Source organism: Amphiprion ocellaris, chromosome 13, assembly GCF_022539595.1.
Source record: "Amphiprion ocellaris isolate individual 3 ecotype Okinawa chromosome 13, ASM2253959v1, whole genome shotgun sequence".
NCBI classification, from domain to species: Eukaryota; Metazoa; Chordata; class Actinopteri; family Pomacentridae; genus Amphiprion; species Amphiprion ocellaris.
Window position 1 is genome coordinate 31,113,778 of NC_072778.1, and position 12,906 is coordinate 31,126,683.

The window sequence follows — 12,906 nt, forward strand, 5'->3', positions numbered from 1 at the left end:
CCCTCTATACTCGACCACACTTAGTACAGTCCAGTTCCCCCTTCTATAAATCTGCTTGGAATCTTCCACTTCCTGTTTGTCAAAGTGGCCTTCTACCTGGACAGGTTTTGTTGGAGCTCATGCAACAAACATTTTGGGTAACTGCACTTTAATATGGATGGATGACACTGAATTAGAGTCTGTTTTAATGAGACTGAGTTAAGATGTGTAGCTCTGTCATTAAATACAAAATTATTTCTCAGAATTAACAGAGAAAAGTCTAAAATGTTTGCTAGGTTAGCGTCCCACATGTTCTTTGGCTCAGCTAAAGCTAACTCTCTCCAACTTCTGGATCTCTTGAGTTGCTTGTTGTTAAAATATCTTGCTGGAGGTGCTGAAGCTCAGAAAGTCTGAGATGTTTGTTCAAAATAAGCTCACTCTCAAGTCTTATCTGAACTGTCCTCTTTTGTTTGAACTTTCCCTAAACTTAAGAGTTAATGACAGAGCAGCACATCCAGACTCAGTCTCATTTATGTAGAGGTTAAATTTCAGTGTAATTCATTGATGTTAAAGTGCAGTTTTTCAAATGTTTGTTGCACATGGTTCCGACCAAACCAGTCCAGGTGGAAGACGATGTGAAGAGAAAGCACCAGAGGATGAATATCACACATTTACGTTGGAAATAAATGTCCTTTAATTAGACATTGTCATGCAAAAGTTGGATTTCCCTTTAATGATGTACAAATCTTTGTTGAGTGCTTTGTTGATGTTGGTTTCTAAATGTTTTCTGACACTCGGCCCCAAAGATTAAAACCTTTTACGGCTCACAAGCTGCAACAATTCACACATTATCAACTACCTTTCTGACAAAACTAAGATAAAAAGTGAAAAACTGCCTGATTCCTGCATCATGAATGTAAATCTTTTTGGTTTTTATGACAGTAAACTGAATATATTTGGGTTTGACATTTTATAAACCAAAACAAGAAATGAATTAGTGGAGAAAACAATCAACAGATTAATGGACAAAGAAAATGTGTTTTACAACATATATGGCCGAATTACTCCATTACAAGATACATACAATTTTAATTCAATTTTATTTATATAATGCCAATTACAGGTCAAATTGTCTCAAGACGCTTTATTTTTATATTTTTTGTCATATTTAAAATATTACAAAGTAAGAAATTTAAACCTCTTGACTAATCCAATTTATTATTTGGTTTTTAAGAGACGATTGGACAACTAAAATAACTTTCTCCACTAAAACTAATAAACATGAGATCAAATAGAAGGAACAGTTTTCAATACTGCAGTCCCACGACGACAAGAATAAAGTTTCTCAACAAAAACTAAATCTGCTGGTGGATTCCATTAAAGTCCTAATAAGTGATAATAAAGTGTGATACTAAAGGCTTGTGGTGCTAAAAATGTCCAAGTAAAGATATCAAGTTGAACATCTGGATGGAGGTTGATAAAAGTTGACCTTCCTTCATTTCTCTGGAGTGACTCCATGGATTTTATGGATGGTGGTTAAGACCTGCTCTTCTAGTGGTCTTCCTTCTAGTTGCTGTAAAAAGTCAGTCCATCCTGGCCGACTTCAACACCTCTTCATGACAACTTGTTCTGCCTTGGACGTGGTGGAAACTCAAGAAACTCGGGAAAACCTGTTGAGACTCGAAGAACTCGTGGAGACTCGAAGAACTCGTCGGGCGGGGGAAGGTGTGGTGGGTGGTGGTGGGGAGGTGGGGGAGTAGACGGGGGGAGGCCGCCACCCACCTCCCCGCCTACTCTCCGCCCTGACTCCACCCAGACCCCGCCTTGACTCCACCCATGTGGTGACTTCAGTAACTACGATGCCAAAGGGACGACGAAATTATTTCTTTTCATCTGATCTGTAGCTCAGTGAGTTAAGGATTTGCCTATGGAGCTGCAGGTCGCTGGTTCAAGACCAGACACTTCTTAAATTTTCTCAAAATCCTGACAAAGACAAAGAAAGAAAACTGCCAGTGGCGGGTCTCGAACCTGCGACCCTCCACTTGGGAGTCTGTCTTCTTATCCCCTGAGCTATTCGCTCAGACACTAATTCTTCTTTTTTTTGCGCATTTATCATCTATTTTTTGTCGTTTTCGAGTTTTTTTTAAACTCGAGTCTTGACTCGACCGTTTTTCTCGGGAGGTTGGGCTTCAGCCTTTGTTCTGGAGGGTGGAACCCTCAGTTCCAAGACTTTCCAAGCCTCCACACCTCCCGAGTCCTCAGGACCTGAGCTTTCACACAGTCTGAGGGCTGAAATTTTCTAAGTCCCACAGTAGTTCTCTGTTAGATTTAACTTTCAGACAGTCCAAGGACTGATATCTTCTAAGTTCCTGAGTAGTTCTCTGTTAGTCTGAACCTTCAGACAGTCTGAGGACTGAAGTTTTAAAAGTTTCTTAGTACTTCTCTGTTAGTTTGAACCTTCAGACAGTCTGAGGACTGAAGTTTTAAAAGTTTCTCAGTACTTCTCTGTTAGTTTGAACCTTCAGACAGTCTGAGGACTGAAGTTTTAAAAGTTTCTCAGTACTTCTCTGTTAGTTTGAACCTCCAGACAGTCTGAGGACTGAAGTTTTAAAAGTTTCTCAGTACTTCTCTGTTAGTTTGAACTTTCTGGTTAACAGAAAACTTGTGACCATGAGTCTTGATTTCACATTTAGACCATCCATCTGAGTTCTTCTCAGAGCTTCACCTGTGGGTTTTTTAGAAATCCTCAACAAACTTTGATTCTCTTCACTGAACAATAAAGTTTGTGGAGATCAGAAGGTAACATTAGTTTGATAAATGCCTTCAACTATTAGTAGACTTTATCTGGAAAGCAGTTTTCTGAAATGAGTTCTTAGTAAATCTGTCCACAATCAAACCAAGAACATAGAAAGAGGAAATGTTTGAAGAAACAACTTGATGTTTTCATTTCAGACTAGAAAACGCTTTAAGACTTTTATCAGTTTTTGCTCTTTTTGCTCGTTTTATTGTCTCTTCTGTTTAATTTGATCTTCTAAAGTTTAACTGGTGTCTTTTCAAATGTTTGGTGTTTAGTTTGATTCTTCTTAAATGTTTAGATTTGCTCTTGTCTCACCTTTTATTCTTTTCTAATGTCTGATTTGATTTCCAAATGTTTTGTCTTTTAATGTTGTTTTTTCAAATGTTTTATCAGCTTGTTTGAAAAATTTCCTTTTCTTTCCCAATGTTTAATTTTTTGATTAAATCTTTAAGGTTTTTCTTTTTAAATGTTTTACCACCTTTTAATGTTTAATTTTCTTTTTAAATGCTTCATTGTATTTTCTGTTTAATTCCTATTTAAAATTTTATTGTCTTTAAGAGTTAATTTTCTAATTAAACATTTAATTTTTGAATTAAATGTTTTGTCTTTTTAAAGGTTTAATAATCTAATTAAATGTTTTGTATTTTTTTAAATGTTTAATATTCTTGTTTAATTGTATTTTATAAATGTTTAATTATCTAAAATATTTCATCTTTAATGTTTAATATTTGTTTAAAAAAATTGTTTAATTTCATAATGACATGTTTTGTATCTTCTGTGTCATTATCTAATTGAATATTTTGTCGGTTTAATATAATTTAACTTTATTTAATGTTTTTCTTTTTAAAAGTTTTATTGTTTTAAATATTTTTTTCCTTTGATTTAATTGTTTTTTTTAAAATGCAACCCCAACCTTTAAAATGAAGCAAACCCTTAAATCACAATGAAAATACTTCTGTTGTCACAATCATGAGTTATTCAATTATTCAGTTTATCAATTCAACTTTATTTGTTTAGCACCTTTGACACAGATGACAAAACAAGCAAAGAGAAAAAAAACGATGCTAAAACTATGATTAAAACTCAAAAACATTTTTAAAAAAAAGATTTAACATGGTAATAAAATATGTTGTGTCCAGGGGATGGAGGAAGTTTATTGAAGTCTTCTTGGGCTCACATGGGAAATCATTTAAAATATAAACTTGATATTCAGTCTAAGGAAACTGGAAACTGCAGAGTGACAGAAGAACCATCAATATCTCCTGTTTTCTCCTTTAATGAGTCGACTCTTGTGCTTTCAGACCAAAGAACTACAGACTCTTCACAACCTGCTCAAACTCTTGGTACAGGACCTCACCACACGGGTCAAGAAGGTTTCCGTCTCATTTCTACTCTGAAGCTCACCTTCTCCTGCTCAAACTGCTGACAAATGTTTCTGCTGCTCTAAAGTCTGGTCTCCAGAACTTCCTAAAAACTCTCAAAGTCTCTTCTGCTGCAGGTTGCTTTGTAGAACTGTTCCAGAAAACCTCACTAAACCACATGGAGGGGCCTCAAGATAGTCGTCCAAATGAAACCATACAAAAACCAAACTAGCACAACCCAAACGCTAAAGTCTCCTGCAGCCTACCAGAGAACCTCTGAGAACAGAGAATCAGGACAGGAACTCTTACCTTCTGGACAACCAACGTTGGTTCACAAACAAGAATACAGAATGTGTCTGACCAAAAACCTCTAAAGACTCACTACAGCCAAGATAAAGACACAACTCAGCTGTACCAAATCCACTAATCACTGCACACATTAGCACCATGTGCTAACTGTGGCTAAAGAACCACATTTACCAAGACAACTATCCAATACAAAGCCCTGAAACACACCAAGAAACACATTAAAGACGATTTTACTGCTGGAAGCTGCAAGCCAACGCCTAAAAAACAAACTAAAGCAATGGAGCCAAACCCGGTTCAGTGGTGGAGAAGCAGAGGAAATGTTTGATGCAGCTAAATAAAGCAGGAAGACACTGAGCTGCTCAGGTGTTCCTGATAACACCAAGCAGCCACCTGGACAGCCAATGGGAACACATCTTCCTGGACAGCCAATAGGAACACAGCTTACTGGAAGTCCAGAGGGCTGGGTTAGTGAAGGAAATTTAGTTTAAAGTTGAAGCAGAAAGTTAACAAAGAAAGTTGAAAACCACCTTCTGATACCTGAAATCTCTGAGTTTTCACACAAAGAACACCTGAACATGTCAAACTGGTTCCATAGTAGAACCCTCATTGTAAAAACGTCATATTATGGTGTGTTGCTCAAAAAACATTACAACCCGGCTGTCTGGGGTCGCCGAGGAGCAACACAAAAACAGGACAAACGCTGGTTTCCAGGAGGTTAGGAGGCTATTTATTTGAAAGAGTAAGTTTACAACAACACAACATGTGAGCAGAAAAATCACAAAGTCTGTCTTTAGTTCAGCTGGAAATATTAGTTTTTGTCTTTTTTATTGACCAAACTTTTCAGGAAGTAGATGAAGAATAATTAAAGCTCTCATGTAGAAGTCCAACTTATTTTGAATCCTTGTGGAGAGTTTAATCTTAGAGTTTGTAAAGCTGTTGAGTTTTTAGAGTCACATGGATTGTTTTGACATTTAATAACCGAGTCCTGAAATAAAATTACAGTTGTGGATTTCTGTCATTCAGTCTGGACTAAACAAATAACAGCAGCATAAATCTCAAACGTCATTAAGAGGAGTCTGGATTGAGGTTTCTAACTTGATAATGATCAAAACATGAAATTTAGGTTGGTTTAAAGGAATATTCCACCTTAAATCTTTGAATGTTGACCTAAAAGGTTGGTTTCAGGAAGTATTCCACCTACAAGGTCCTCACACATCCACCTTAAAGGAACATTTCACCAAAAATCCTTGGACAGGCACCTAAAATGTTGGTTTAACCGAGTATTCCATCCAAAATCCTCAAAGAGACCTGAGGGGCTGGTTAAAAGGAATATTCCACCTAAAACCTCAAATATAGACCTGAAAGGGTGATTTAGAAAAGATCCTCCAATGTAGACCAAAAAAGTTAGTATGGAGGAATATTCCACCTGAAATGTAGACCTGAGAAGTTGGTTTGGAAGAATATACCATCCTAAACATCCTTACATGTAGACTAAAAGACGGTTTGGAAGAAAATTCCACCTAAAATCCTCCAATGTAGACCTAAAAGGTGAGTTTAATGGTATATTCCACCTAAAATTCACTACTGTAGACCTTGGAGGTTGTTCTGATGGTATATTCCACCCAACATCCTTGAACATAAACTTAAAAAGTTCGTTCAAAGGAATATTCTACCCAAAATCCTTCAATGTAGACCAAAAAAATCTTGGTGTAAAGGAGTATTCCACCTTAAATGTAGACCTAAAGGATGGTTTGGAGTAATATTCTACTCTAAAATTTTCCAATGTAGACCTGAAAGGTTGATCTGATGGTATATTCTACCCAACATCCTGGAACATTTACCTAAAAGGTTGGTTGAATGGTATATTCCCAGAAGAACCCTTGAACATTGGGCTTAATGGTATATTCCACCCAAAATACTTGTACATATACCAAGAAGTCAGTGTAAAGGAAATGTAGACCTAAAAGGATCGTTTAAAGGAATATTTAAATGATTATTTTCATTATTTAATAATCTGTTATCAGTCAGAACCCTGACAAACTTATTTTCATCAGTTTTTTTAGTGGAAGTCACAAATAAAGGAGCTCTTGGTTTTTCCCGGCGTTACTGAGTCCAAAGCTGCTGTTTCAACACAGAACGTTCACATGCATCCACAAACCTCTCAGCACTCAAACACCCACAGACAGGAGGCCGGCTGGACCGAGGCTCGGCGGCGTCCTCAGACCCACGAGTCGGGGAGTCGCTGAACTTGTTGGTCCGGTTTGAAGTCCTCCGTGTGGTCCAGTAGAAGTCCATGTAGTCGGTGTTGGCTTTGAACCGCAGCGACTGGCCTCCATCAGGTGGACCGGCTCGTCCTCGTAGGGCTCCTCCTGTAGCCTTGAGGGGACCACAGGAACATTCAGTAGCTGCTGGAGTTCTTCCTGTCAGGCTCGAGGTAGAACGGCTCTGAAGAATCTTGTACTTGTCTTATCTGGAACAATCTAACAGCCAAAACTGTTAACAGCAGTGTTAAGAAGCAAACACACAGGCATAGATTAGGACTCAAACTAGATTTATTTTAGAAAACAAATCAGCTTAGAGGCATTTGTTCACACGTGCCTGAATAGGAGGCCGTCCAATCAGATTTGAGGTCTTCACTCTGTAGGTTGTTTGTTTGGTGAGACTCTTGGACCTCCATCAGCTGACGTGGATGTTTGATGGTCTTCTTCTCTAGTGCCAGATGATTCATCCATGAATTTAGCAGCTACAGACTGAAATGAAGCTCATGCTGCCGTTATTGAATTCCTGTTCCAGATCAAATGTTCAGATCTCACCTTGAATGCAGCCGTCTGCTGTCTGATAGTTTTTCTCATTGTAGTCTTCAATAAAGTCTTTTTCCTCATGTCAGGATGTGGTGAGACTCTTTCTCAGTCTCTGTAGACGTCCCTCATTGTGCTTCTCCAGAGAAGAAAAAGAAAAACTGGTCACTGCTTCAGCATCAAAAACGCTCTCCAGCATTGAGAGTGTTTTAAGAATTCATTCATTGTGTTGTGAACTTTGAAGGAGCAGAAACTTTACAGCTGCCAAAGATATGAGCTCCAATTCTGGATGTTTTAGGAAAAGAAGTTCATCAAATGAACACTTGATTATTGCTGATAAATCTCATTAAATTACTGAAGAAATCCAACGTAAAAACCTGTAAACTCTCAGGCAGCTTTTGTTAAAGTTTGTCTATAATTCTATCATCATGTTCTGGAACCAGAACTCTGCAGAAGTTCCTTCAATCAGATACTTGTGTGTTTCTATTTAAGGCCTCAGGTTTGAATGTACAGCAGAGGATTACAAAGGAGTGATTTTAATATTTAAATCAGTCCAGTAAATGTTTGGAGTAAAAATGATTAAAATTTTGATTTAGATAGATTTGTGTCAAATAATATTGTAGAGTCTCACTTAAATATATCCAAATGAGTTCAGTGTATTTACATTTATAGAATATTTGATTTCTTAATTTCAATACTGTAGAGTCTGACCCTAAATATTATAATAATGATGTAAATTTAAATAATAAATAATATTGTAGTGCAGAGTCATAAACTTTAATCAGCTAAACTTACATAATAAATATCACTGTACAATCTTAACCTGAACATTCATATTATTGAGGTAAATTTACATAAATCATGATATTCTAGAGTCTTAACTGGAATATGTCTAACATGAATCTTTTTGTATTGTGCTGATAAACAACAATAACCCGACTTTCAGATAATATTTATTCACTGTGTATTGGGTAGTACAGAAGTATTAGTACAGAATATTATTTCTTGTTTTATGTGTGATAATTGGCAGTAAACATTCTAAGAAGTGGAAATTGACAGGGTTGTAATAGTGCTGTTCTTGCACAATATTTGTCACTTAATTGCCCTCAGGATGCTGTCGTTGAGCTACCAGTTTTACAGAACAGGCAGATGTTGCAGCTAATGATGCTGTAATTCACATAAACAAGGAAACAAGTCCATCATAATTTGAATGTTAACAGTCCAAAATGAAAAGGTCATATACAGCTTTCCTATTGGGTTAAAGAGCCAAAAAAACCAAACATGAAAAATATGGTAGCAGCTTTCATTTTTTCTTACAGCCCCCCCAAAATATCTGTTGTACCCCCCCTGTGCCCCCCCCACTAAAATTAATCTAGATCCGCCCCTGTCTGACATGAAAGCTCGGATCGTTCTGCAGTTACTGTCCTCAACGAGCAGCAGGCGGCGCTGTGAGCTCCTCCCCTTCCAAAGCACAGGGGGTCAGTCTAGTGACCTGCAGCATCCCACTGTCTGATTAGAGGAAGGAGACCCACATCACTCCATGTCCAGACGGCAGATAAATCAAAGTCTCTGCAGATCCCGTCCTGCTTACAGAGCGGGATGGAAATGAAAATGTTTCTTCACTGTCACACTAAAATAAATCACTGCATTTAGCCTCTAGTTCAGAAACATATTTTGGGTATTTTAAACTCACTTTTTGTCTCTCCTACAACGTTGATTACAATTACATGCAAACGGGAAATTATGCAAATTAGGCGATGAGGTCATTTAGCGACTTCTAGCGACTTTTAGGACAGCCAATAGCTACTTTCCTTACTGAGGAGTTGGCAACACTGGTCAAAACATAAATGATGCCTCTTTCTCATCGTTGTAAGGTAGACAATGTGCTACAAGCCCAGTTTTATCAACAGTAGCTGTCTTTCAAGCTGCATGAATAACATTGATGTCTATGGAGTGAACAGGGACCGTGTGCAAATTGCAAAACTGCTGCAACAGCAAAGAGAGACACAAATATTCAATAGCTTCTCTCTGATACACTGTAGTGTCACCAGAATCACTGCAGCCTTCAACTGGCTCCTGTTGACACCAATGTTATTTCTGCAGCTTGAAAGACAGCTACTGTTGATAAAACTAGGCTTGTAGCACATTGTCTACCTTACAATGATGGAAAAGAGGCATTGTTTATAATGAGGTATTGATGCTGGAATTCTGAATCTGTGAATATCTTTCCGATTTTACTGAACTGTGGCCCCAAGGAGCCGTGGTGGGCATCCTTGATTTTCATTTCTGAAAGGTGGCAACCCTAGCTAGCAATGATACTTAAGTAATATCACACATAAAATTTTGATATTTTACTATTAACCTGTGATATTGTACATTACACTGGCATAAGTTGTTATAAGTTAGAGTAAGTGAAATAAAAGTAAAAACTACACGTATAAAAGCACTTAGAGCAGAATTATATCCCACTTCTGCTGTTGTACATTAGCTTACATCAGCTTACGTCAGCGAACTTTCTGGATTGATCCGGTCAGCTCCGCCCCTCCGCCTGATGCAACCGCCGGCTCCCCCGGTATATAAACCTCCGCTCTGACCGGAGTCCGCCGCTCAGCTCAGCTGCTTTCAAGTACATGGAGAAAACACACAGCAAACGTTCGGAGGAGACACCGGAGCTTCACAAACAGGAATCAGGATGGTGTATAGCGCGGCTCTGCTCTTCGGACACGGAGTTACCGTCCCGGCGGAGGAAAACAGCGTCGTAGAGATGATAGGAAAGTACTTCTGCCAACTCACATCCCCGGGCACCAAGACGAACGGTGCCCGGCGGGGAAGCGTCGAGAGCTGCGATGAGAGAGACACTAACTCACCTCGTAAGTTGTTTTTGAAAAAAGCTAAACATTTCTGTTTTGTTTTTTTGGTTAGTTTTACACACAATTATAGACGGCAAATTCTTAAAAAAGAAAAAAGTTGTTCGTTTGTGAGAACTTCTGATTAACCCCTACAGAGCCGTTAAACACATTTACATATCAATGCGCGACAGTTAAATTAGCTACAAAGTGATTAATTAGAACTAAGTTGGCGGAGGAGCAGTTTATGAGCTCTCAGTGTGATGGGGATGAGTCTGATGTAACTGAGGCAGGTCTTGGATCAGCTGATTACACTCTGAGCTTCCTCTGTCAGCTGCTGAGGCCAAACCTTTATTCTGATGACTATCAAAGTGAAAGGACATTTATCGCATGATGAAAGACACACTCGGTGTTGCAGGGGTCAGTTTGAAGCTTTTACTGCTGTTTTTTTTGTCACTGCAATCTCAACTATTTCTCTCTAGCTGAGACACAACCCTCTGAAACTGAATGAGAAACTGTTGCCACAAACAAGGAAGTTAGCTGCTTTTACAATGGCTCAGGCTACGTCAACAGCTGGAGATCACAGAATCCTCAGAAACAGTTTCTAGACAAATTGCTTTCTGATTCAGAAAACAGAAGAACTGTAGACCGCAGTTAACAAACTGTTCAATCTCAATTGATCGCACTGTAATCAGCATCCCAGCATCCTTTGTTGTGCTCTGACTTCACCGCTCCTATTGCTAGCAAATCTATTCAGTACTAGTAATCATAATTAATGAATTAGTCTAGTGTTGAATGAAATGTTCCCTGCTATCACATGCTGTTACAATATAACAGTTAATGTGTATCAGTTAGAAACTCGTATCAGTCAGTCACTAGTGTCAGCATGGACATTCAGCTTTTCATAAAATATACACATTGTAAACTAGTGCCACTTGTACCTGACATTGCTTTCTTTCTTTACACAGTAACTGATGTCAACGTTGGTTTGGAGAATGATCAGCGGCTCCTCCAGCAGGGTGTGACCCGGCAGATCGAGCGCTGCCTGACAGAGGCCAAAGCTTCTGTCCTCTTCTGCCAGGTGCTGCTGCTGCCTCGCCACATGACCGCCAGGGTGGGCCAGGACGTGGTGCGAACCTCTGCTGATGAGCCCTGTGGGCTCCGCGGGGCCTCCATCACGCTTTACGTCGAGAGCAAAGACGGCCTGAAGTCTGCTGGCAGCGTCATTCCTGACCCGACTGTCACCCCAACCTTTGAGCTGTCTGTGGTCTTCAAAGTGGATGACGGCTGGCCACCACTCAAGCACATCTTCGATTCCAACAAGGTGCTGAAGCTAAGACCAGAGTACCGTCTGGTGAAGAGGAAGCTCTACTCCTCTGCCACTCCTGTTGTTCACGACTTCAACTAGCAGTGAAGCTGAGAATAACATGTTGCACCTCTTATTTTTGCGTTTCAAATGTCCAGCTTCATGCTTACAAGCCTTTCCTGGCGTGCACAGAAAAATGCTGGAGTTCCTGTGTTATAATTTAACTCTAAAGATTGTTCTTCATGTCTTGTATGAATGTGTACTTTGACTGCTACGCTGTTGTAAATGTTACCACAGTACTTTGCAGAGAACGGTTGAATGTTGAAGGTCGTACACTGTAAACATGCAAAATTCATTCCAGGATTGGGCAGGTCTCAGTCCTGATGTGCGTTATACCTTGTTATTTATACAACTGTAAAATAAATTTTTTGCACTATTTCTTTGTCCTGTGCTTGCATTTGGGTAAACCTCTGTGAGTTTCACACATACAGACATCTGTCCTCAGTGATCAAGTTTGATAAAACTGAATGCAGATGATATAAAGTAGGAAAGATTTGGAGTCACTCAATCCTAAACATCAGTGACCTTCTGCTCGACGGTCTCTAATATGCTTGAAACTTTAGGATAAACTACATGTATCGAATACTTTCCAAGACTTATTTTTTTGTGCAAATTAAACCATAAAGCTGTTTAAACAATATCTTAGAAACTTTCAGTCACCCTTCATGTCACTGATTTAAAATCTGCAAATACGAGTTAAAATATCTTGAAAAATATTTTGAATATGGACATGTTAATTTTCTGACCCCTCTTTGTCGGCTGGAGAAACAGTGAACGTTACATATTATACTTAATGAATTCATGTATCTATTGAAAAAGATGCTTGAAGATAAACCCTTCAGCAGTTCCTATAAATACATGTACTTACACTTCAGCTTCTGACACTAGTCTTGAAAGTTTATTACCTCTGTAACAATTTCCACAGTGATCATGAGAATTAATTCACCACTGAAGTCTTGCTCACATAAGCACAAAATACTACCATTAAATATATGAATGTACACTACCAGTCAAAAGTTTGGACACACCTTCTCATTCAATGGTTTTTCTTTATTTTCTACATTGTAGATTAACACCGAAGACATCAAAATTATAAAATAATACATATGGAATTATGTTGTAAACACACAAATGTTAATCTTCAATATTAATCTACAATGTAGAAAATAATACAAATAAATAAAAAGCATTGAATGAGAAGCTGTGTCCAAACTTTTGACTGGTAGTGTACATCAAAGTATGAACATTTTTCCAGTTGAGAAATCCCACAATTACAACAGATCTGAGTATTTGGTTATTTTATGCTAATGTCATCAGATGACCTAATGCAGCGACAAATTCTAAAGAAATGACAAAGAATTATGTGACAAGTCTCCTCCAAGCCAGGTTTAAGCATATAGAGTGAGGTCCAAAACTAAAAAAATACACACATTTTAAAATACATATATGT

At 38.4% G+C, this 12,906-nt stretch overlaps 1 protein-coding gene across 1 annotated transcript; it reads left to right on the forward strand.

Annotated features, from left to right (window-relative positions):
- Window positions 1–9,841: 9,841 nt before the first annotated feature.
- si:ch211-39i2.2 (DNA damage-inducible transcript 4-like protein-like) lies at window positions 9,842–11,832 on the forward strand. Its single transcript, XM_023283407.3, has 2 exons — window positions 9,842–10,114; window positions 11,059–11,832. The coding sequence occupies exons 1-2, from the start codon at window positions 9,937–9,939 to the stop codon at window positions 11,496–11,498; spliced, it is 618 nt and encodes a 205-aa protein (XP_023139175.1). The 5' UTR covers window positions 9,842–9,936; the 3' UTR covers window positions 11,499–11,832.
- The last annotated feature ends 1,074 nt before the right edge of the window (window positions 11,833–12,906 follow it).

Excerpts from the sequence above, each read along its gene's own strand:
- si:ch211-39i2.2 (XM_023283407.3), top strand. The coding sequence starts at position 9,937 with ATGGTGTATAGCGCGGCTCTGCTCTTCGGACACGGAGTTACCGTCCCG. Across the intron at positions 10,115-11,058 it reads GAGAGACACTAACTCACCTC|TAACTGATGTCAACGTTGGT; the intron begins GTAAGTTGTTTT and ends TTCTTTACACAG.